Genomic DNA, 25,776 nt, shown 5'->3' with positions numbered 1-25,776 from the left:
TACAATATTGTTTTATTTTTCAATAAGTCTCAGTTAGTTTCCAGCAATTGTATTATTCCATTTCGTTCTCGCTCACACTCTGGCTCCAGCCCCAACCCCGTCTCTCCTCCTGGCTGCTGCTTGCAACAGAGCGACAGGTGATTAGATAACAAGGCCCAGGTGGGTCATCTACGCACCTGTCGCTGATTTCGAGGCTGGTCCTGGCACACCCCAGTTCGCTGCAGGCCCGCAGGACACGCCCCCTCCACAGTTAGCTTCAGAATAACAATGTTATTACAAAGAATAAGAGACCTATTATACTCTAGAAAAGTTGGTCTTACTCAAAAATGCACACGTTTAGTTGTTTTTAGTGTTAAAAAAAATATTATATGGCTCTTATGGAAATACATTTTGAAATATTTGGCTTTTTGGCTCTCTCAGCCAAAAAAGGTTCTCGACCCCTGCTTTAGGGCTTCCCTCAAATTTGCCTTAAAGTCTTACAATTTTATTTTGATTCCAGGCATCAATCTGTAGATCAGGGGTCATCAACCTTTTGAAACCAAGAGCTACTTCTTAATGCGAAGGGCTACCAGTTTGATACACACTTAAATAAATTGCCAGAAATAGCCCATCCATCCATCCATTTTCTACCGATTATTACCTTTTGGGGTCACGGGGGGCGCTGGCGCCTATCTCAGCTACAATCGGGCGGAAGGCGGGGTACACCCTGGACAAGTCGCCACGCCAGAAATAGCCAATTTGCTCAATTTACCTTTAATAAATAAATCTATATATAAATATATATAAAAAAATGGGTATTTCTGTCTGTCATCCCGTCGTACATTTTTTTCCTTTTACGGAAAGTTTTTTGTAGAGAATAAATGATGAAAAAACACTTAATTGAACGGTTTAAAAGAGGAGAAAACAGGAAAAAAAATGAAAATTTAATTTTGAAACATAGTCATAATCTTCAATTTCGACTCTTTAAAATTCAAAATTCAACCGAAAAAAAAAAGAGAAAAACTAGCTAATTCGAATCCATCCATCCATTCATTTTCTACCGCTTATTCCCTTCCGGGGCCGCGGGGGGCGCTGGCGCCTATCTCAGCTACAATCGGGCGGAAGGCGGGGTACACCCTGGACAAGTCGCCACCTCGTCGCAGGCTTATTCGAATCTTTTTGAAACAATTAAAAAAATAATTTATGGAACATCATTAGTAATTTTTCCTGATTAAGATTAATTTTAGAATTTTGATGAAATGTTTTAAATAGGTTAAAATCCAATCTGCACTTTGTTAGAATATATAACAAATTGGACCAAGCTATATTTCTAACAAAGACAAATCATTATTTCTTCTAGATTTTCCAGAACAAAAATTTTAAAAGAAATTCAAAAGACTTTGAAACAAGATTTAAATTTGATTCTACAGATTTTCTAGATTTGCCAGAATAATTTTTTTGAATTTTAATCATATAAAGTTTGAAGAAATATTTCACAAATATTCTTCGTCGACAAAACAGAAGCTAAAATTAAGAATTCATTAAAATGTATTTATTATTCTTTAAAAAAAAAAAAAAAATACTTGAACATTGATTTAAATTGTCAGGAAAGAAGAGGAAGGAATTTAAAAGGTAAAAAGGTATATGTGTTTGAAAATCCTAAAAAAAATTTTAAGGTTGTATTTTTTTCTCTAAAATTGTCTTTCTGAAAGTTATAAGACGCAAAGTAAAAAAAATAAATGAATTTATTTAAACAAGTGAAGACCAAGTCTTTAAAATATTTTCTTGGATTTTCAAATTCTATTTGAGTTTTGTCTCTTGGAATTAAAAATGTCGAGCAAAGCGAGATCAGCTTGCTAGTAAATAAATAACATTTAAAAAATAGAGGCAGCTCACTGGTAAGTGCTGCTATTTGAGCTATTTTTAGAACAGGCCAGCGGGTGACCCCTGCTGTAGATTAACTTCAGGTCCGTCATTATAGACTATTTATTTTATGTTTTATGTCCTTTGTTTCAAAACTCTTGTTTTTTTATGGCAAAAACACAAAATATGCAATATTGCCCCCACAAATAATGTCAAAATGTAATATTGGGAATGTCGTTGTGGCTTGTGCAGCCCTTTGAGACACTCATGATTTAAGGCTATATAAGTAAAAAGTATATGATTGATTGATATTTGATGTGAACTAATTGGAGGCCTGAATATGTAAATACTTCATTATATATATTTTTTGGTTTGAAAAAACAATTTCATTAAAATTCCTGGGGAACCCACTCATAAAAATGTTACAAAGAAGTGATATTTATATATATTTTTTACTTTCAAAGCATAAGTCTCTAGATCCACTTTAAATCTATCAGTCGATAATATTTTATTATTTTTAAATGTTTCTTTTTTGCCCTTTTGTCATAGAAAGCTTTGTTTTTTATACAGTAAACACCCAAAATATGCAATGCCCCCCCCCCCCCCCCACCCCCCAAAAAATATTTCAAAGGTTAATATTTGATGTGAACTAATTGGAGATTTAAAGATGTCAATAATTAATAAAAACATTGATTTGGATTCATTATTATTTTTGGAGAAATGACAATTAAAAAAACAAATATTAACCTTATAAATGTCTTAAAAATAAGTCATATATATTTTTTTGTTACCTTTAATGCCTAAATATCTACATCAACTTAAGATCTAGCCTTTGATTATATATTTTTTAAATATTTTTACATTTTTGCTTTCATGCCCCCCAACCAAAATATGCAATTTTTCCCCCAAAAATACTTAAAAGTGGAATATCTAATGTAAACTAATTGGAAGCCTATATATATATATATATATATATATATATATATATATATATATATATATATATATATATATATATATATATATATATATATATATATAACGTATATATATATATATATATATATACATATATATACATACACATATACATATATATATATATATACATATATATACATACACATATACATATATATATATATATATATATATATGTATATATATATATATATATACATATATATATACATACATATATACATATATATATACATACATATATATACATACATATATACATATATATACATACATATATATATATATATATATATATATATATAGGGGTTAGCGGCAGCGGCGATAACCAAAGAAGAACGCGGAGTTGGAATATAATTACATTGGCGGAGTTACAATGCATAGTAGGCTACCGCCACCTACTGCACCGGAGTTGTAACTACAACCTCCATTCACAGACAGAGTCCCATTGCTTTTATGAGCGGTCGAGCGAGTCAAAAGCCGAAAATGTTTTATTTTGTTTAAAAAAAAATTTGTGGCAGCCATAATTCTTTCGTGGCTGGGCCGCCACAAATAAATGAATGTGTGGTAAACCGTGCGGCAAACACAACAAAATATGCAATATTACCCTCCCCCCCGAAAAATATTTCAAAGTGTAATATTTGATGTGAACTAATTGGAGACTAAAATATGTCGTGTTGGATCCATTATGGATTGATCTTTCACAGTATCATGTTCTCATAGTCATCAGTATCATCAGTATCACAGTATCATGTTCTCATAGTCATCATTGTCACCGACGTCCCACTGGGTGTGAGTTTTCCTTGCCCTTATGTGGGCCTACCGAGGATGTCGTAGTGGTTTGTGCAGCCCTTTGAGACACTAGTGATTTAGGGCTATATAAGTAAACATTGATTGATTGATTGATTGAGTAATTCAAAACAACATTGACTTTGATTCATTATTATTTTTGGAGCAATGACAATGAAAAACAAACATTGACATACTCGGGTTACAGACTAATAAAAGACTTAAAAATAAGTCATTAATTTTTATTTTTTTTTACCTTCAACATGTAAATCTCTACATCAACGTCAGATCTATCCGTCAATTATAATTTTTAAAAATTGTTTTTTAATGTTTTGTTAGTTTTATGCCCTTTTTGCCAAAAACGACTTGTTTTTTTATCTGGCAAACACACAAAATATGCAATAATCCCCCCCCCCAAAAATATTTCAAAGTGGAACATTTGATGTGAACTAATTGGAAGCTTGAATATGTAAATACTTCACATTGAGTCATTGTATTTTATTTTTAGTTTAGAAAAACAATATCATTAAAATTCTTGGGTATCCCATTCATAAAATGTTAAAAAGAAGTCATATACACACACATATATATATATATATACATACACACATACACACATATATATATATATACATACATACATACATACATACATATACATATACATACATATATATATACATATATATATATATATATATATATATATATATATATATATATCTTGATTGGGTTATCCAGAGAATAGTGCTCGATACCGTGGTAGAGCGCAATATGTAGGTGTGGGAAAAATTACAAGACTACTTCGTCTCTACAGAACTGTTTCATGAGGGGTTCCCTCAATCATCAGGAGATTTTAGTGGAAGCATTCACATACAATGGTTTATATAGGGCTGCCTACCCCCAGACTAAACGACTCTGAAACCAATAAGGAATGTACCTGCCGCAAGAAACCTGATTGCCCTCTCAACGGAGGGTGCTTACAAACATCAGTCGTTTACCAAGCAAAGGTAACACGCAAGGACATTAACACATCCGACACGTACGTAGGATTAACCGGAGGAGCGTTCAAAACAAGATGGAATAATCACAACGCCTCCTTTAGAAACCAGACTTTGCGGAATTCTACAGAACTCAGCAAACACATTTGGAACCTCAAAGACAATAATGTTGAATATTCAATAACATGGCAAATTCTTGCATCCAGCACACCTTACAACAGTGGTAATAAAAGATGCAACCTATGCTTAAAAGAGAAACTGTTTATTATATACCATCTAGACCTGTCATCCCTCAACAAGCGAAGTGTAATCATTTCAACATGCCGCCACAGACGGAAACACCTCCTAGGTAACACATGAGGTAATCACTACGCCCCTACGCCTGCCTGTACCCACCCACTCTGTGCTCTATATAAACCATTGTATGTGAATGCTTCCATTAAAATCTCCTGATGATTGAGGGAACCCCTCATGAAACAGTTCTGTAGAGACGAAGTAGTCTGGTGATTTTTCCCACACCTATATATATTTTAACGTTCAAAGCATAAGTCTTTAGAACTGGGGATTTCAAACTCATTTACATTGAGGGCCACATCGCAGTAATGGCTGCTTTTTAAAAATTAATTTACATTTTGCGTGTGGGTAGTAACCAGTGATTAATCATGATTAATCAAACATGCATCTGCATTTGATTATTATATTTTTTTTATGTATAACTTGCTTTAAAATCATAAACGAAGGTGACAGGCTATGATGTGAAGTCATTGGAGACTTAAATATGTCAATAATTCATAACAACACTTATTTTGATTCATTATTATTTTTGGAGCAATGACCATTTTTAAAGCAAAAATCAGCCTGCATGGCAGCTTTGTGTTATTAAAAGTCAACATTGCAACTTTTTATGTCTGTAAATTCTAACAAATATGCTCTTTTTATTACACTTTTTGTAAATATCGCTGCGGTCCACATTTTGGACACCCGACTTATTAGCACATGCAGTACAGGCTAAAAGTTTGGACACACTTTCTCATTTCAATGCATTTTCTTCCTTTTCATGACTGTTTACATTGTAGATTATTACATCAAAACTATGACACCAGTGACGTGAAAACCATTTCCGGCGACTACCTATTAAAGCTCATGGAGAGAATGCCGCAAGTGTGCAAAATAGTAATCAGAAGAAACTAGAAACAGCAGACAGGAAGGCCCTGCCGATGGAGACCACGACAGCGGAGAAGATTATCGGCCGGCCCGAGGTCATTGCTCGCCCTCGCTGCCTCGGCAACGAAAATCCTGTCAGAGGCCTCTCACCCCGATCAGCACTTAGTCAAGTTACTGTCAAGAGATTTCGGTAACACAAGATCAGGACAAACAGAATCAAACAGTTTTTACGCGCGGGCCAATAGGATATTGAATCCGTCCCAATAGCTTACATTGATTTTCACTTTTGCACTGCTCTTTGTGGCCCTGCGATGAGGTGGCGACTTGTCAAGGGTGTACACCGCCTTCTGCCCGATTGTAGCTGAGATAGGCCAGTGCCCCCCATCACCCCAAAGGGAATAAGCGGTAGAAAATGGATGGATAGATAGAATATAAAACATGTTTTCAGTTATTTCACATTCTTTTCTCCCCCCGCATTCATTTTCCAGTTTGAGTGAGGAACCCGGGAACGGGAGTGGAATTGTAGGTCTTAGTAAGTTTTGACCTTTGTGGTGCAATCATGCAAAGTAGATCCGAACGGACGGGAGGGCGACTCCGTGTATAAAAAAAAGTTGCTTTGTGTGCTGCTGGTGCGTTCCTGTTGTCGCCATGCAGGATCCCAACTTTCTGGAAAGATAAACCGCCGCTGAGCTCAGCAGTTCCCATCCGCAGTGACACAAAAGGCCCTGAATGGTGGACTCTGTCAGCCAATCGGCTCAAAGCTTTTATGCCTCCCGGACTGACAGCGAGCGGCCGGCAGGTGACAGTTCCCCAGCCGCACGCAGAGAACTGTCGGAAAGGTGCGGGAGGGGGTGAAGGGATGTTTCTCGTGGGCCACCATTGTAGTAATTGTCTATAAAAATTAATGTGCCGGCGGTGCTCGCACCTGAAGGCCATCATAATAGTTCTGATGAAAGAGCACACATGAATAAGTCTGAGGTTTTGTCGCCGACACTTTCCATGAGCTCTCATGACATGTCGGTCATCCTCCAGGACGGACCGTGTAGGAGCAAAGACCAAGTCGACGGCACAGGGGTGAGCATGGAGAGCAAGAAGGGAGTCAGGGTGACAGGAAAATGCGCCCCCCCTGTGGACTGGGTGGGCGGACGAGGCCCCAACATCGACCACACAACCTATAGCTCCTTCAGCCCTTCAGACGTTTCTACCGTCGTCGCTATCCGATGTCCCAATCCCAACGACCACGGGATGGACAAACCCGACCTGGCGGGGGATCGGATCCAGGAGGCGAAACCTCAAAATAGGGTTTGGCCCAGCGAGACAGGACTGGCCAGGCACACCGTAGAGGAGTTAAAGACCCTGGTGCGGGACAGCCCCGCACTCAACCCTCCGGGGAGTTTTGACTCCCACCAGAAGTGCAGCGGCCGAGGCGGGTGGGCTGTCCCTAGCATGCAGCAGGAGGTCAACTCACAAAGAGCGTTCAGGACCTTCAAACCTCCACCTAGCGCTTCCAGAGAGGGGGACACATTCAGTGACAGCACTTCTATTCAGCCTCCTCCCTACGTGGATTCTTCCAGCTCGTTCACAGCTGATGCCAACAAAAAACGGCAACCGCAATTCCACACTCTCAAATGCGACAGCTGCGGTTTCTACGGAGAGATGAAAGCGCTTCGCTCAGGTCAGTGCTGAAAAGATTTACCACTCAGGTCCACTGTTGCTAAAGAACGATAACACACGAGAGTTGCATCCGTGTGGTTTGTACTTCTTTTCGTTGGACATCATCACAATGTTCAAACTGTTGTCCACAGATAACGGAAACGAGATCCTGGACATCACAAGGAACCAAAGGTTCATCTCCCCGATGGAGCAGATCAAGCAACAGATTGCCAGAGAAAACATCAACTTTGTCCGCTTTGAGGCCACAGACTTGCATGGCGTGTCCAGATCCAAGACCGTGCCCGTCCGCTTCTTCCATGTAATCCCCTCATCGAGTCCTCTTTCCATTGTTGACTTGCATGAGCGGCATGTCACTCACCAGACAGTTGTAAATTAGCTGTCAAGTGGGACTTGATCCTGTGCCAGCTGCGCGAAAGTCCTCAATGTGAACCACTACCCAACCTTCCCCTCTAGCAGTTGGTATTTAATAGAAACAATGTGTGTTTTACAGGAAAAGGCGGTGTATGGAGTTCCGATGCCAAGGAGCTACTTGGAGCTGACACTGAGTCCAAAGAGTAACGAAGTGGATCACGCCAACGCCGCCAACTTCAGCAGCGACATCCTCCTGATTCCTGATCTTACCACGTTCCGGATCCTACCCTGGGCCGAGCAGACGGCGAGGGTCATCTGCGACCCCTGCACGGTGACAGGAAACCCCCTCCGCACCTCACCTCGCCTCATCGCAAAGCAGCTGCTGGGCCAGCTCCAAAGCCTGGGCTTCTCCCTGCATGCCTCCTTCAGCTACGAGTGCTGCGTACTCGGTGCGCCGGACCGAATCGGACCTAAGACGCTCCTGTTCCCAGCCACCACCCTGCTGAGCAACCACGACCTGCCTTTCTTCCAGCAGCTGGTGGACAGCATGTACTGCATGGGCGCCGACATCGACAGCATGGCCTCCGCCAGTGGGCCCGGCCAGATGGAGATTAACCTGCGTCCGGAGTTTGGGATCGCCGCCGCCGACAGCGCCTTTACCTTCCGCACCGGCATCAAAGAAATGGCTCGCAAACACAGCTACATCGCGAGCTTCTTTACAGACGATGGTCTCTGCAACGCCGGCGTGCTGTCCCACAGTTTGTGGGATGCCAACGGCCGCCGCAGCCTCTTCCAAAGTGGGGAGAAGCCGGGCGACCTGTCGGACATTGGCCGCAAATGGCTGGCCGGGCTCCTTACACACTCAGCCGCCCTCAGCTGCCTGATGTCACCTGGCCTCGGATGCCGCAGCCACATGGCCAAGACCATCAAAGACCCTAAGCGGATGCTGTACGCCACCTGCGGCTGCAACGACAACAGCAGCTCCTTCAACATTAAGAGCCACGGTGGGCGGGAGACCCACATCGACAACAAACTGGGCTCAGCCATGGCCAACCCTTACGTTGTGCTGGCGGCCACCGCTGCCGCCGGACTGGACGGGATCAGACGCAACCTGAGCATGGAAAGCAGCTTTCACAAGGCGCCGAACCAGCAGAAGGACTTTGCCATTCCGGTGAAACTGGAAGACGCTCTGGAGGCGCTGGGCGAGGATCACATAATCCGCAGTGCCCTCGGGGAGCCGTTCGTCCAGTACTTCATCGCCATGAAGAAGTTTGAGATCGAGACCCAAGAGCTGGACGACGAGCGAAACAAGTGCTTGGAGTATTTTATCTAGAAAGTTCTCCCCCGTCAAATCAAAGCATGAGACTTGAATAATGTTTGAACAGATTTCATTTTGGATTTATATCATGGCTTTTTTGATATTCAAAATAAAGGTGAAGTGGCCCTCCATGCAAAATGTGTTATTTATTCACATTAATATTTACTGCTGCGCCCGAGTGAAGTCTTCATTTTGACTTTGTACTGTACAATTAAGAAGGGGACATATAAAGTATAGAAAGTGTGAATTGTGAATTATATTTATATAGCGCTTTTTTCTCTATTGACTCAAAGCGCTTTACATAGTGAAACCCAATATCTAAGTTGCATTCAAACCAGTGTGGGTGGCACTGGGAGCAGGTGGGTAAAGTGTCTTGCCCAAGGACACAACGGCAGTGACTAGGATGGCGGAAGCGGGAATCGAACCTGCAACCCTCCAGTTGCTGGCACGGCCGCTCTACCAACCGAGCTAAACCGCCCCACAAGAAAGGGTTGAACTGCAGAACATATACAAACCCTGTTTCTATATGAGTTGGGAAATTGTGTTGGATGTAAATATAAACAGAATACAATGATTTGCAAATCATTTTCAACCCATATTCAGTTGAATATGTTCCAAAGACAACATATTTGATGTTCAAACTCATAAACTTGGTTTTTTTTTGCAACTAATAATTAACTTAGAATTTCATGGCTGCAACATGTGCCAAAGTAGTTGGGAAAGGGCATGTTCACCACTGTGTTACATCACCTTTTCTTTTAATAACACTCAATAAATGTTTGGGAACTGAGGAAACTAATTGTTGAAGCTTTGAAAGTGGAATTCTTTCCCATTCTTGTTTTATGTAGAGCTTCAGTCCTTCAACAGTTCGGGGTCTTGTTGTCGTATTTTACACTTCATAATGCGCCACACATTTTCAATGGGAGACAGGTCTGGACTGCAGGCGGGCCAGGAAAGTACCCGCACTATTTTACTACAAAGCCACGCTGTTGTAACATGTGGCTTAGCATTGTCTTGCTGAAATAAGCAGGGGCGTCCACGATAACGATGCTTGGATGACAACATATGTTGCTCCAAAACCTGTATGGATCATTCAGCATTAATGGTGCCTTCACAAATGTGTAAATTACCCATGCCTTGGGCACTAACACACCCCCATACCATCACAGATGCTGGCATTTGAACTTTGCGCCTAAAACAATCCGGATGGTTATTTTCCTCTTTGTTCCGTAAGACACCACATCCACAGTTTCCAAATATAATTTGAAATGTGGACTCTTCAGACCACAGAACTCTTTTCCAATTTGCATCAGTCCATCTCAGCGAAGCCGGCGGCGTTCCTGGGTGGTGTTGATAATTGGCTTTCGCTTTGGATAGTAGAGTTTTAACCTTGCACTTACAGATGTAGCGACCGACTGTAGCTACTGACAGTGGTTTTATGAAGTGTTCCCGAGCCCATGTGGTGATATCCTTTACACACTTATGTCGGTTTTTAATGCAGTACAGCCTGAGGGATCAAAGGTCCGTAATATTTTCGCTTACGTGCAGTGATTTCTCCAGATTCTCCGAACCTTTTGATGATTTTACGGACCGTAGATGGTAAAATCCCTAAATTCCTTGCAATAGCTCGTTGAGAAATGTTGTTCTAAAACTGTTCGACAATTTGCTTACAAATTGTTGACCCTCGCCCCATCCTTGTTTGTGAATTACTTAGCATTTCATGGAAGCTGGCTTCACGTCTGCCTCACAATACGAAGTTCCTGCAGTCCTGGGTTCAAATCCAGGCTCGGGATCTTTCTGTGTGGAGTTTGCATGTTTTCCCCGTGAATGCGTGGGTTCCCTCCGGATACTCCGGCTTCCTCCCACTTCCAAAGACATGCACCTGGGGATAGGTTGATTGGCAACACTAAATGGTCCCTAGTGTGTGAATGTGAGTGTGAATGTTGTCTGTCTATCTGTGTTGGCCCTGTGATGAGGTGGCGACTTGTCCAGGGTGTACCCCGCCTTCCGCCCGATTGTAGCTGAGATAGGCGCCAGCGCCCCCCGCGACCCCAAAAGGGAATAAGCGGTAGAAAATGGATGGATGGATTCATGGAAGCTGGTTTTATACCCAATCATGGCACCCACCTGTTCCCGATTAGCCTGCACACCCGTGGGATGTTCCAAATAAGTGTTTGATGAGCATTCCTCAACTTTATCAGTATTTATTGCCACCTTTCACAATGTTTATCAGTTTGAACATCAAATATGTTGTCTTTGTAGCATATTCAACTGAATATGGGTTGAAAATGATTGGCAAATCATTGTATTCCGTTTATATTTACATCTAACACAATTTCCCAACTGATACGGAAACGGGGTTTGTACAAGTCGAACAACATCCGAGCACACCCGATTGAAGGTTGGCATCATCTACTTGTTCTTGCCTATGAAATTCCCAACTCTCTGCATGAACTTTTCCAGTTTGTTCTCCGCGCCGCCTTGTGTTGAGTGATACGCTGGATAAGCGGAGTCAGTCTTTGCTTTGTCCAGAGGAACGCTAGAACGCAGCAAGTACTCGTAGCGACTGTACGCCTTCGCCTTGCGGCTCTCGAAGGCCGTCGTTTCCTGCTCTTCCAGTTCGCTCCGTGAGCCCTGCTCATGCTGGGCTGCTCGAGTTGTTTTATGTTTGCTGGAACGGTGAGAGGATAGTCTAGAAAAGTTGAAGGAAGACTTGGGCTTCTCGGTCTCTGACGACCTGCTGGTGAAGTTCTGGCTCGTTTGGTCCTCTGCAGTGGAAGGTTTTCCAGTGGTACACGCTCGAGACCCAGAAGAATTCTGTGATTTCAAGGAGGCCATTCTTTGAAGCGACTTGTCCTTTTTGGAGGCCTTCTTTTCTTCGGGGCTTTTCGTCCTCATGGAGTTCTTCCTCTGAGGCGATGCATCCTTTTCTGTCGGAGTTTTCACTTCTGAGGTAGTTAAGGTCTTTGGGACGGTTTCCGACGTGCCAGGAAGGGATTTCTTTCTTTCTTTAGCAGCAGGAGATGCAGACTGTCCGGATGAGGAGTCAATGTTTTCCTTGGCCACCTTTGCTTGAGGGTGGCTCGCATTCTTTTTGTCTTCTCTTCCGTTTTTGGGTCTATCGTCATCTAAGCTGCTGATAAAATGACTTGAAACTTCCTTTTCTTCAGGAATTTCAATCAAGGACTCCATTGTTCTGGGACGCTGGAGACCACTGGGGTACTTGAGGGACTGCTCTTTGAGCTTTTCATCCAGATACCCTGCTGGAGAGGACCTGGAAAGAGGCTCGTAACCGTTGTACAATGGTATGGTTTTTAATTCCGGACCTGTTTGAATGTCAAAGTATGTCGCAGAGCGGTTGCTGTCATCCTCCTTGCTGGGCCCAGAGTCTTTGTGATTGGTGGACTCCAGGCTGTTTGCATCCTCCATGTTCTGAGTTAAACAAGACTGGAACTTGGCACGATCCAGACTTTGGTACATACACCTCAGAGACTCTTGGCTCTGCCTGAGATTGTTGTATTCCTGTAAACTGAGTCTCTTTTGTCGGATTTCTTCCAACCTGGACTTCATGTCCCTGGACCTGTTGGGAATCATGTGGGGCTGTGGGTCGTTCAGGCCTGTGCGGCTGCTGTATGGCGAGGTCACAGGCGACAGGGCATCACATGATGCATCGAAATTCCCATTTAGGTATGTGTCCATCTTCCACCTGTGGAGGGACGTCTCAGAGTTGAACGGAATGAGATTCTTATCGGAACCGTAGCGACTCTGGTGTCTAACCAGCTGGTGAGACATCTTGTTGGGACCGGGCATATTAAAAGTATTGTCAGGAGCGACAGGCACGCCAATGTCTTTGGTTCCCATTCTCAAACGGGTCTTTGGATTTAGTCTCTGAAGGTCCGCACCAAAACTGTGTCCCCTCACCATGTGGCTGGTGTCCGCAAAATGGGACTGATGCAGCCGGTCTTGCATGCTGAGGCCCCGAGACATTCCAGCAACATTTGCGTAGCAATCCTCCTGAGCACTCCTCAGGCCCCGTAGGCCTCTGGAACGCATGTGAATGTGATTCAGGGACAGCTGGCTGGAGTTTGGACTGCGCAGGGTCATGCCGTTCCTCAGGTACTCCACGGTCAACCTCTCGTTGTACAGTAACTCAGGAACAGTGGAGCGGGCGTAGAGTCGGCGAAACTCCTCGTCATACGAGCAAACGAGCTGACCTGTGACCACCAGTACCATGCTTAGGTTGATCTTCTCAAAGGACCAGGTGTAGCTAGCAAGGAGGCAAGAGGGAGGGGAAAATAGCTCCTTTTAATCTTTTTGTCAGGTCAGCTGGATAGTTTGGTTACCTTCTAGAGCTACAGAAAGTGTTGGCAAGGTCTCAACTCACCTGTACGTTCCGTACAAAACAGTTCTGCAGTCCACCAGAATGAATCTCTGCTCCAAACTGCCGTGGAACTTCAATCCGGACTGACAGTGATACTGCTGACCTCGCACTGTGCGGACCCGGATGTTCTGGTAAAGAAACCAGAGGAAGGTAAAGGAACACATTAAACAAAGACTTGGTTAGTTAGCAGGATTACGGGACATAAACTTGACAGACATTGCATTTCTGATATAAAGGACTTTGTTGTCACTCTTACGAAGTGGGGAGATTTCAGACATTTGAATGCAGGAATGTTAAAGAAGTCTGAGAAGGTGTGTCGAAGAAGGAATGAGGCTTGCTGGCAGCTTTGGCAAGTCTGCATAGTCCATACTGGGCTTGTTTTGGTTTTCTTCTATAGTCGTTTGCAAATTTCCTTCGCGTTTTTTTTTTGGAATTGTTTTTGAACGTGCGTGGTAGTTTATTTGGGCTCGCTTTTCTGGGCCTGCCATAAAGCAAAATATAAGGTAGTTTTTCTTTCCTGCACCACGTTTCCTGGTTATGGCTCCCTGGTCAGCTCGGCACGAGTCCAAACACAATCCTAAAAATCAGAAATACCCGCCCCTAAACACATTTTTTTCTATAAATGTTTAAATGGAAGTAAACAAGGTAGAATACATACTTTCACATACTCTAAATATCCAATGATATTAGTTATAAATTATATATATAATTGGCAAGTATGATATGTACATATATATATATATATATATACATATATACATACATACATACATACACACACTCTCACTAGAGAAAAGCGCTATATAAATATAATTCACTTCACTTCAGGAACGGAGCTACTTCTCAGCGTGTGTTTATTCCAGCCGGCACGTATATACACTGACAAACACAACATCCGGATTACTATCATGCATTGCTTCAAAACTACGGCAAGTAGTAATGTCCAAAAATGTAACGGAGACAAAGCAGAAGAACAGAGAAGAGACATGGCGACGACGAGTAAGAAGAAGAAGTACGCTTGCAAGTTCCAAAATGATTGGAAAAAAAATAATTTCAGTTCATCCAGGACAGCTCGAAGGGAAAGGGGGTATGCTGCTTGCAAATTTTTTAGATCAGACTTCTCCATTGAACACGGTAGCCGAACGGATATACTCATTCATGAACGGATTATTTATATATATATATGTATACATCCATCCATTTTCTACCGCTTATTCCCTTTCGGGGTCGCGGGGGGCGCTGGCGCCTATCTCAGCTACAATCAGGCGGAAGGCGGGGTACACCCTGGACAAATCGCCACCTCATCACAGGGCCAACACAGATAGACAGTATACATATATATATTAAATACTTGAAAATATATAAAACCCCCTTTTTAGACACACCTTCTCGTTCAATGAGTTTTCTTTATTTTCATGACGATTTACATTGTAGATACATTCTTCGTATTCTAGTTTCTTCAAAATAGCCACCCTTTGCTTCGACTACGGTTTCGAACACCCTCAACATTCTCTCGGTGGGTTTCAAGAAATGGTTTTTTACTTCCCAGGTGTGCTTGAAGCTCACGGAGAGAATGCCAAAAGTGTGCAAAGAGCAGTAATCGGGGCAAAGGGTGGCTATTTTGAAGAAACTACAGTATAAAACGGATTATATCACCTTTTTTTTGTTAACTACACTTGTGTTCAATCATGGTTTTGATGTGAAAATCTACTATGTAAATAGTCATGAAAATAAAGAAAACATACTGAAATCAGAAGGTGTGTCCAAACTATTGGCCTGTACTGTACACACATATATATATATATATATATATATATATATATATATATATATATATATATATATATATATATATATATATACATACATTTTTTGTCCTGTAAATTAAGCATGATGAGTTGAACATATGTAAGCATGTGGCCCCACCTTTAAAGGGGAACATTATCACAATTTCAAAAGGGTTAAAAACAATAAAAAATCAGTTCCCAGTGGCTTGTTGTATTTTTCGAAGTTTTTATCAAAATTTTACCGGTCCCCGAATATCCCTAAAAAAAGCTTTAAAGTGCTTGATTTTCGCTATTTGCGATGCGACTATCCATTTCCCTGTGACGTCACACAGTGCTGCCAATGTAAACAAACAATGGGAATACCACAGCAAGATATAGCGACATTAGCTCGGATTCAGACTCGGATTTCAGCGACTTAAGCGATTCGACAGATTACGCATGTATTGAAACAGATGGTTGGAGTATGAAAGTATTGAAGAAGAAACTGAAGCTATTGAGCGAATAGCTATTGACGCTATTCATAGCCATAGCATGGTCGAATAGCTGCGTTAGCATCGCCGGTAAAATGTGCGGACCAAACGATCAGGACTTTTGCATCTTTTGACACTGGAGCAACTTAAATCCGTCGATTGGTAAGTGTTTGTTTCGCATTAAATGTGGGTGGAAGGAAACGTAATATAGTTGCAAATGCATCTACAGGTTATCCATACATCTCTGTACCATGTCTGCTTCAGCACCGTCGGTAAATAGCATGTTAGCGTCGATTAGCACAGCATGTTAGCATCGATTAGCTGACAGTCACGCCGCAACCAAATATGTCTGATTAGCAAATAAGTCAACATCAACAAAACTGACCTGTGATTTTGTTGAATTTATAGTTGCAAATGCATCTGCAGGTTATCCATACATCTCTGTGCCATGTCTGTCATCGCCGGTAAAATTTGGAGACACTCCGGCACATTCAATGGGGGTCTGGCAGCAGACACTTTGGCATCTTGGGGCCAGTGGTGCAACTTGAATCCCTCCCTGTTAGTGTTGTTACACCCTCCGACAACACACCGACAAGGCATGATGTCTCCAAGGTTCCAAAAAATAGTCGAAAAAACGGAAAATAACAGAGCTGAGACCCGGTGTTTGTAATGTGAAAATGAAAATGGCGGGTGTGTTACCTCGGCGACGTCACATTCTGACGTCATCGCCTCCAGCGCGATAAACAGAAAGGCGTTTAATTCGCCAAAATTCACCCATTTAGAGTTCGGAAATCGGTTAAAAAAAAAAGATGGTCTTTTTTCTGCACCATCAAGGTATATATTGACGCTTACATAGGTCTGCTGATAATGTTCCCCTTTAAGTATTTTTCAAACGCTTCTAGCAAATGTTTATTTACAGTAAGTCATCAATTTGACTTAGTCATTATTTTGTCTTAGTAAATATTGACTTACTAAGACCAAATAATGACTAAGTCAAATTGATGACTTGCTGTAAATATCCATCCATTGATTTTCTACCGCTTATTCCCTTTGGAGTAGCGGTGGAAGGGGTTCGCCGGTGCCTATCTCAGCTACAATCGGGCGGAAGGAGGGGTACACCCTGGACAAGTCGCCACCTCATCACAGGTACTGTAAATAAGTGTTTGAAAAAGAGTGGCACTATACGATATATATCTTGACATTTTTTCCGTAAAGTAAAAACAAAACACAAAACAGTCCTAGTTACCTGAGATACTAAGTATGTCATCATTTTGATTTAGTAAATATTGACTTACTAAGACAAAATATTGACATAGTATCTCTGGTAACTAGGACTGTTTTGTGTTTTGTTTTTACTTTACGGAAAAAATATCAAGATACTGTATTTCGTTGAATCGCCGCCGGGTATATAGTATGCACCTGCCTAGAATTACTGCCGGGTCTAACTCGTTTTGCAAAATAATTAGCGCATGCTTAGCATTAACGCCGGGTCAAACTCATTTGGCAAAATATTATTTTTATTAGCGCATGTCTAGAATTTCCGCCGGGTCAAACTCGTTTTGCAAAATAATTAGCGCATGTCTAGAATTTCCGCCGGGTCAAACTCGTCACGTCACGAGTGACACTTCACCTGTCATTTTTTTCAAAATGGAGGAGGCTGATTTCAATAATTTGAAATCGCACAAAGGGAAGAAGATTAAGAGCTATTTAGTAGGATTTAAGGTCCAAGCTATTGAATATGCAAAAAAAAACAGTAAGCAGCTATGTTTTATTAATATACCATAGCTGCGTGAGTCAAATATGAGTCTTTAAATGACTCCCGGCTCCTGGTGGTAGAGGGCGCTAGTGATCCTTCTTGCGACTACTCGGCTGCAGAAGAAGTGACAACAAGCAGCAAGAGTTTATTTTTTCCTCTCGCTCGCACTTTTATCATGGAGGATTACATATCTAAAATAAAATAGTTTTCTAAACTGGACTTTCGATCGGAGCAGGAGGTAATAAAGGAAGATCTCCATCGAGACAGAGAGAAAGATAAGGAAGACTTCTATAAAAAAGTTATCAATGCTTTTGATCAGAAGGAGCTGCGCATGGACTTCATTTATAAGTAAAGGTAAGACCATAATAACGTTTTTTTTATTAAATGTGCTTTTCATGATGGCATCCTTACATCACACTCAAATTTTTAAGCGCAGGCCTAAATTTACCGCATGCCTTTGGTAAGTGCCGGAGTGAGAAGAGGTTTTGAATTAATTAGCGCCCCGGCGGCAATTCAAGGAAATACGGTATGTATCGTACATAGCCACTCAGCATACGGAGAGGAAAACACAACTAAAAATTGTAGGCTTCTTCATGTGACGAAGCAGGCCTACTTCACCACAGTCTGTAGTCTACTGCCCCCTCCTGGCTGTGTGGTGAGATGGAGACGGGATGGTGGCGACAGGACAAATTACACAGTTCCTTAAACCCACCCAGCCGCTTCCCCGTCTGTCCACCTTCCCCCTGGAAAGACAACACCTTAACTAACACATTTTCTGGGGGCCCCAAGTCAAAAACTTAGGACACCCCTGGTCTACATCGACACATTTGACACAGGTGGTATGTCGGGCTTCTTTTAGACTTGTTTCCACAGAGCTCGCATCTCGGGTGAGATCTGCAAGGTTGCTCGGCGGAGGTTAGCAGGAAGTCATCTTAACAAGGCCGGGCTGTTTGCACACGCTCGCGGGTTTGGACGGCGTTTGCCTCCCTCCCTCCCTCTCTCGTCTTGTTTGTTCTGCACAGTCGGAACCCGCGCCGCTCGACAGGAAAATCCTGCCGCGCTGAAAACGAGCGGACTTTGACACCCCGCCGGATGGAGAGGAGTAGACGGCGAGAGCGGGGAAGTGTAGACGGTGACGAGTCGCGCGGCGGTATTTCAGGGATGTGGTCACGTGACCCAGACAACTGCATTCCAGGTGGACTTTCCAAATCCGCATTCCGACCTGCTTGAGCGCCACAATTACTGAACGTGACGAACGAACCACTTTGTATTTGCGTTGTCCCTTTTTGACGCCGTCCTCGGCATTTTGAAACGTCCGTCTCGGGATTGACCAAGAAGCTCTTTGACTATCCAGCTCGTTAGCTTCCTTCCTCGCAAGTAAACAAAAGTAGGTAAAGAGACAAGGGGGTGGAAATCAATCAATCAATCAATGTTTATTTATATAGCCCCAAATCACAAATGTCTCAAAGGACTGTACAAACCATTACGACTACAACATCCTCGGAAGAACCCACAAAAGGGCAAGGAAAACTCACACCCAGTGGGCAGGGAGAATTCACATCCAGTGGGACGCCAGTGACAATGCTGACTATGAGAAACCTTGGAGAGGACCTCAGATGTGATGGTGATGCTGTATAAGAGTACAGACCAGACGTCTCTCCTTAAATGAGCCAAATTTAATTCTGTCTCTGTTTCAATCAATCAAGCAATCCTTCATACGCGTTTGTGGTTTTGTTAGAATAATTGCATCTAAGTTATCACAGAACTTTGTGTTTCAACGAGTTCCCGGCGAGCAGATCCTACCAAGCAGAAGGCTTGTACGACTCCACTGTGTAGGATGGGAAGCAACATGAAGGCGTTCTGTTTCTTTGATGTATTGTAATCCACAGAAAGATTTTGTCTTGACCCGAGATCTACAAAGCGAAGAGGACTCCCCTCCAGGGACCTTTTCTTTGAACTGTTTTACGACCGTCCTTGAACAGTTTTAATCAAAGACAATGGCTGTTTATGACCCCCAGTCCCTTTAGAAACAACTGTTGCCATGTAATCAGGGAAAGTCCAAATAAAAGAGGAGGCATACAATCTTTCGTCAGGAGTGTATAAGAGTACAGACCAGATGTCTCTCCTCAATTGAGCCAAATTTTATTCTGTCTCTGTTTCAATCAATCAAGCAATCAATGTGTATTTATATAGCCCTAAATCACAAGTGTCTCAAGGGGCCGCACAAGCCACAACGACATCCGCGCTACAGAGCCCACATAAGGGCAGGGAAAAACTCACCCCAGTGGGATGTTGGTGTTTAACTCCTTGCTTCTTGTCTTGTTTAATAGATGTCATCAGTGTTTGAACCTGACACAACACTGCCTCTAAATGCATTCAAAAACTGTCAACAACAGTTCAGTGACCTGTTTAATAACCAAGTTGTAGCGACATTGGTGCGCTACGCTATTAGCCTCAGACGCTAACTACGGAAAGAGATAAGCTAGCTTCTATGTCAGCACAAAACATGTTTGAGTTAGTAATGTACACCAATGTGCTCTAACACCAAACTGTACTGAGCGAAAAACATGAACTATCATATTAATCAGGGAAAGTCCACATAAAAGAGGCGTACAATCTTACGGCAGAGCGTGGAACAATGTACAAGGGTACAGGTGTACACGTTTCTCCCCAGTGAGCCGAATTCAATTCTGTCTCTGTTTAATTCCTTGCTTCTTGTCTTGTTTAATAGATGTCATCAGTGTTTATATTGAAGCTTGTGTCATATACATCTGATTTATGGCACCAAAAACGTTCAAAGTTTGCAAGTAAATAAATATGATCAATACAGTGTTGGTACCGGTACCAAAATTGTTTTCGATACTTTTCTAAATAAAGGGGACCACAAAAAATGGCATTATTGGCTTTATTTTAACAACAAATCTTAGGGCACATTAAACACATGTTTATTATTGCAATTTAGTCATTAAATAAAACAGTCAACATACTAGACAACCTGTCTTTTAGTAGTAAGTAAACAAACAAAGGCTCCTAATTAGTCTGCTGACATATGCATTTAACATATTGTGTCATTTATCTAGAAGATGTGATGCCAAAAAATATTGATGTAATCATAGTAGTATCGACTAGATACGCTCCTGTACTTGGTATCATTACAGTGGATGTCAGGTGTAGATCCACCCATGGCGTTTGTTTACATTGTGACGCCGGTGAGCTATTGTATCCTCCTACGGTGTGTAGTGAAGCATGTTTAGCTATTCCTCGTCGACCGGTACTTTTTAGAGGCGGTATAGTACCGAAAATGATTCATTAGTATCGCGCATACCATAGATCAATATAGTATCAATCTCTTGGAGATTCCCGAGATATTTCGAGAGATAATGAGGAAGCCAGTCATGTGATCCGTGACGTAGAAGAGGACTCACTGATCCCTTCCCCATCAACAACAATGCTAATCAAGCAGACTTTGTGAGAGCCAACAAGGATTACTTTGTGGGAAATTATGATCCAAAACCAAATGTTTTTGAGCCCGAAGACAACGAGGACGAGCAATAAGTTTTAGAGACGGAATGATGGATGTAGTTTTATCGCGATACATTTTCAGGTCAGTTTTTCAATGCTATCAGTGCACCGTTAAAATAGTCCATCTGTGTAAGTGCTTATAATAACAATATCACTCATATTTGGTTCATTTTCAGAGTTTTGTTGGTGCCTTTATTCGTGAAGAAGCGCATGTAAAATGCCAATAAATGCATGACAGGGCGCTTCATATGAAATTTTTACCTCAACTCCTTTTTGTTTTGTCATTGATAAAACTATGACGGCAAAATGGCCTAACATAGAAGGACTGTAATTTTATGTTTTGATTATCCCAATTTGTTTGAACAATTTAGTTTACATGAAACGATTTTTAGTACAAAACGTTAACCAAATGAAATTAAAAATGGATTTAAAAAATATAAAGTCATTGTAACGTGTCCTCTGAATGAGTCCACGCACACGGGAAGTCGAGCGCTAAAAACAAACCAATCATGGCCCGCTTTTTTTTTTTGGAAGCAGACAGGAAGTGCGGTGGGAGGAGCCTCACCTTCAGGTCCTGGATGTTGACGCCCACTCTCTGCGACATGGCGTGGAAGCTGCCGTAGCGGCTCTCGTCCAGGAGGATGTAGACCGCCACCCCCCGAAGCGTGGCGCCGATGACCTCCTTGAAAATGTCCACGTCCGTGAAGACGTCCATCGCTATGGCGACCATCTGGGGAGAGCATGTTTGATCAGGTTCAAGCAGAAGGTCCATTTTGTACATGGAAGGTACTAAAACCAGTACCAAAGTATGGTAGGCCAGGGATTCTTCACCTCACTGCAATATGGGACGGCGTGGCGCAGTGGAAGAGTGGCTGTGCGCAACCCAAAAGGCCCTGGTTCAATCCCCACCTAGTACCAACCTCGTCACGTTTGTTGTGTCCTGAGCAAGACACTTCACCCTTGCTCCTGATGGGTGCTGGTTAGCGCCTTGCATGGCAGCTCCCTCCATCAGTGTGTGAGTGTGTGTGTGAATGGGTAAATGTGGAAGTAGTGTCAAAGCGCTTTGAGTACCTTGAAGGTAGAAAAGCGCTAAACAAGTACAACCCATGTATCATAACCCATTTATTAGTCCTGATTGGAATCAATCAATCAATCAATCAATCAATGTTTACTTATATAGTCCCAAATCACAAATGTCTCAAAGGACTGCACAAATCATTACGACTACAACATCCTCGGAAGAACCCACAAAATCAAGTTCAATAATGACATCAATATTATCTACTTCACACATGAACCTTAGGCTTAGGTTTCGACCTTGTTAAAGTGAAAAAACAATATTAAAAAAATTATTTTGTATTTTTTTTATCCATCCATCCACCCATCTTCTTCCGCTTATCCGAGGTTGGGTCGCGGGGGCAGCAGCCTAAGCAGGGAAGCCCAGACTGCCCTATATATATATATATATATATATATATATATATATATATATATCCATCCATCCATTTTCTACCGCTTATTCCCTTTCGGGTCGCGGGGGGCGCTGGCACCTATCTCAGCTACAATCGGGCGGAAGGCAGGGTACACCCTGGACAAGTCGCCACCTCATCGCAGGGCCAACACACACACATATATATATATATATATATATATATATATATATATATATATATATACATTAAAAAAATAAATATATATATATGTATATATATATATATATAAAAAATATAGATGTGTGTGTAATGTATATATATACATATACATATTTATATATATATAGACGTGTGTATAATATATAAATGATAAATGGGTTGTACTTGTATAGCGCTTTTCTACCTTCAAGGTACTCAAAGCGCTTTGACACTACTTCCACATTTACCCATTCACACACACATTCACACACTGATGGAGGGAGCTGCCATGCAAGGCGCCAACCAGCACCCATCAGGAGCAAGGGTGAAGTGTCTTGCTCAGGACACAACGGACGTGACGAGGTTGGTTCTAGGTGGGATTTGAACCAGTGACCCTCGGGTTGCGCACGGCCACTCTCCCACTGCGCCACGCCGTCCCTTATATATATATATATATCTTATATATATATATATATATATCTTATATATATATATATATATATATATATATATATATATATATATATATCTTATATATAAGTGATTTATATATATTTAGACATATAGATGCATGTGTATTATATATATATATATATATATATATATATAAATATATGTACACACACAGATGTGTGTATGATATATGTAGAAATACAGATATAAATTATATTTCATATATGTATATATATATATCTAAAAACACATATAGTTAATGTGAATTGTATGATGAATGAACAATATATATATATATATATATATATATATATATATATATATATATAGTATATTTATTTATATATTAATTTATATAACATTTGTATATTTTGATTTTATTTGTTCATTAAAATATAAAAAAAATATGAATAAAAAAATAAAAAAGTGCAACAACAAAAAAAAAAAATATATATATATATATATATAAAAACATTTAATAAATAAAAAAGTAAAATAAAACATGTTTAGGACAAAGTCTTGTAAATATGTTATTAAGATGCCAGCAAGACCCACAATGCATTGCATTACCACGTCACACTTTCAAGCCCTATTAGGCCAGTTTCGTTTTTTTGTGTGTGTAATGTTCCAATCCAGGCTGTGTTTATTTTCGTCCCTAGAACAGAAGATGCGGGCCACACTTTGGACACCTCTGCTTTAAAGGTCCTTCCGCGGTCCGTCCCACAAAACCCCAAAAGAGCTCTGAGTCGACAAAACAATATTTTTTTTCTAAATTAGCACGCAAGTTCAACCTTTTCCTCCAGAATGAATTTAGACACAAGAGTTGTGTAACTACGGAGGACAACAAAATTTGTCCCTGATCCAAAAAGATCAGAATGTTTTGTCCTCACGTTGCCATGGTGACAACATCAACACATCCAAACGCGTGTTGTTTGACGAACTGGCAACATAATGCACGGGAATGGGGACCAATTATCGGTACTCAACAATAACAATTTACGGTACTTTTGTGTGTGCTAATAGATATTGTTTATGATAATTACGTTTATTATTGCAACATTTAATGAGCTGACTATGCTAACCGCTGTCCAGAGGCTATCTTGTTTTATTTAAAAAAACGCATCTCTGAGTCTTATTTACAATTGCCAGTCCCAGGTTTTAGATGGCAGTAGTGTATAGTTTGTTAGTCAGTCTGTTGCGCCCCACAAAGTGTTCATACTATAAGTATTGTGATTATCACGCACCAGCTGTTTGATTGCAACGTGCATCTTAGTTGTAGTCGTCATTGGCGGTAGTGTATAGTTTATGGTGGGTTGGTCAGTCTGTCGCCCCCTACAAAGTGTTCATACTGTAAGTATTGTGCTTATTACGCACCAGCTGTTTGGTTCTAACGTGCGTCATAGTCGTAGTTTTCATTAGTACATTTGGAGGTGTTAAAATCGCCATGTGCACTTGCTAATGCTAATAATTAGCATCAAGCTAGTGCATTGAGTAAATCACTTTGATAAATTGCAACATTAAGGCGAGATAGTTTGGCGGATGGAGTGGAATAAAGTATCACTGCTGCTGGAGGGATCCCCTAGGGCCGACGTCGCACGCAAACCAGGTACCAAAACATGGCACTGTTAGATTCTACGTGAATCCGTGCCCGGTACTACCAGCGGGATTTGGTCTGTGCCTTATAAGTAATATATTCAGTACCCATCCCAAACTGTTGGGGGCGCTCACCTGCTTGGCCTCCTGGATCTGCTTGCGGACCACCTCCTTGATGGTGGGGGTGTTGAGTCTGGGCGGGTGGAACAGCAGGCTGATGCTGGTGTCCAGGTCATCCAGCTTGACCTCAGGCCAGCCCAGGTCCAGGTCCGGCACCTCCTCGTCGGACTCCACGGGGAAGTAGGTGGACGGGTTCGGCTCGCCTCCGAACGGCCGCCGCCCCTCCGGATCGTCCTCCACGACGGGCACCTCGGCATTGTCCAGGATGAAGAGGATCTCCTCCTCGGACAGGAAGTGGCTGATCTGCTCCGCCTGCAGAAAATCCTCGTAGGCGGTTTTCCCGCCGCATAGCAGAGCGTAGATGGCCAGACGGTAGGACTCCTTGTAGTGCGGCTGGACGTAGGGCGGGCAGTCGTCGTCCTTCAGCGACGATATGCACAAGTTGGACTCGTTGGACGCCATGACTGCACTTGACCTGATGAAGACTAGATAGACCAGAAGGTCAGTCACCTCCAGAATTTACTCAAAGTCCACTTCTCCTATGTGCATACCTTCAAGGCTACAAGTCCACTTGATGTTCCCCCAGGAGGTCTTTGGATCGCATCACCCCAGCATGGTTCTTCCTATTCGTCCACTTCTTTCTCAAAAGTGAACGTAGTGCTGACAGAGCCACTAATACGTTAAGCAAAGATGTGGAACCAGTCTGTCGAGTGCGAGTAAACATGAGGCGAGTCTCACGCCGTCACACGTCCCAGGACTTGGTCAACACACCCGCTCATCCTGGCGGAGGGAGACACACTTACTCGGTTCTGGTCCGGCCGGCCTCAAGTCTCCTGAGAGGATTCGGAGAGTTGCGATGTGGAGTCCTGCATCGTGTCCCCGCGCGTACGAGGTGTGGATCAGCCTGTTGTACCTGCTGTGCACACACACATACACACAGAGA

At 42.0% G+C, this 25,776-nt stretch overlaps 2 protein-coding genes across 3 annotated transcripts; one reads left to right on the top strand and one right to left on the bottom strand.

Annotated features, from left to right (window-relative positions):
• The first annotated feature begins 6,500 nt into the window (after positions 1-6,500).
• On the top strand, positions 6,501-9,267 carry lgsn (lengsin, lens protein with glutamine synthetase domain). Its single transcript, XM_061915255.1, has 3 exons — positions 6,501-7,452; positions 7,583-7,749; positions 7,942-9,267. Exons 1-3 carry the CDS (start codon positions 6,741-6,743, stop codon positions 9,133-9,135), a joined length of 2,073 nt encoding a protein of 690 aa, XP_061771239.1. The 5' UTR covers positions 6,501-6,740; the 3' UTR covers positions 9,136-9,267.
• Positions 9,174-25,745, bottom strand: LOC133561735 (protein FAM83B-like). Of its 2 annotated transcripts, XM_061915233.1 has the most exons (5): positions 25,385-25,744; positions 24,849-25,318; positions 21,602-21,766; positions 13,505-13,629; positions 9,174-13,387 (listed from the first exon to the last, which is right to left on the bottom strand). In XM_061915233.1, exons 2-5 carry the CDS (start codon positions 25,293-25,295, stop codon positions 11,533-11,535), a joined length of 2,592 nt encoding a protein of 863 aa, XP_061771217.1. In that variant the 5' UTR covers positions 25,296-25,318; positions 25,385-25,744; the 3' UTR covers positions 9,174-11,532. The 2 variants fall into 2 exon arrangements, with proteins under 2 accessions (XP_061771217.1, XP_061771226.1); XM_061915242.1 differs by having other exon boundaries at positions 24,849-25,745.
• Between the last annotated feature and the right edge of the window lie 31 nt (positions 25,746-25,776).

Source organism: Nerophis ophidion, linkage group LG01, assembly GCF_033978795.1.
Source record: "Nerophis ophidion isolate RoL-2023_Sa linkage group LG01, RoL_Noph_v1.0, whole genome shotgun sequence".
Classification (NCBI taxonomy): Eukaryota; Metazoa; Chordata; class Actinopteri; order Syngnathiformes; family Syngnathidae; genus Nerophis; species Nerophis ophidion.
The sequence above is the reverse complement of the archived record's forward strand: the minus strand, read 5'-3'. Positions and strand labels throughout refer to the sequence as shown.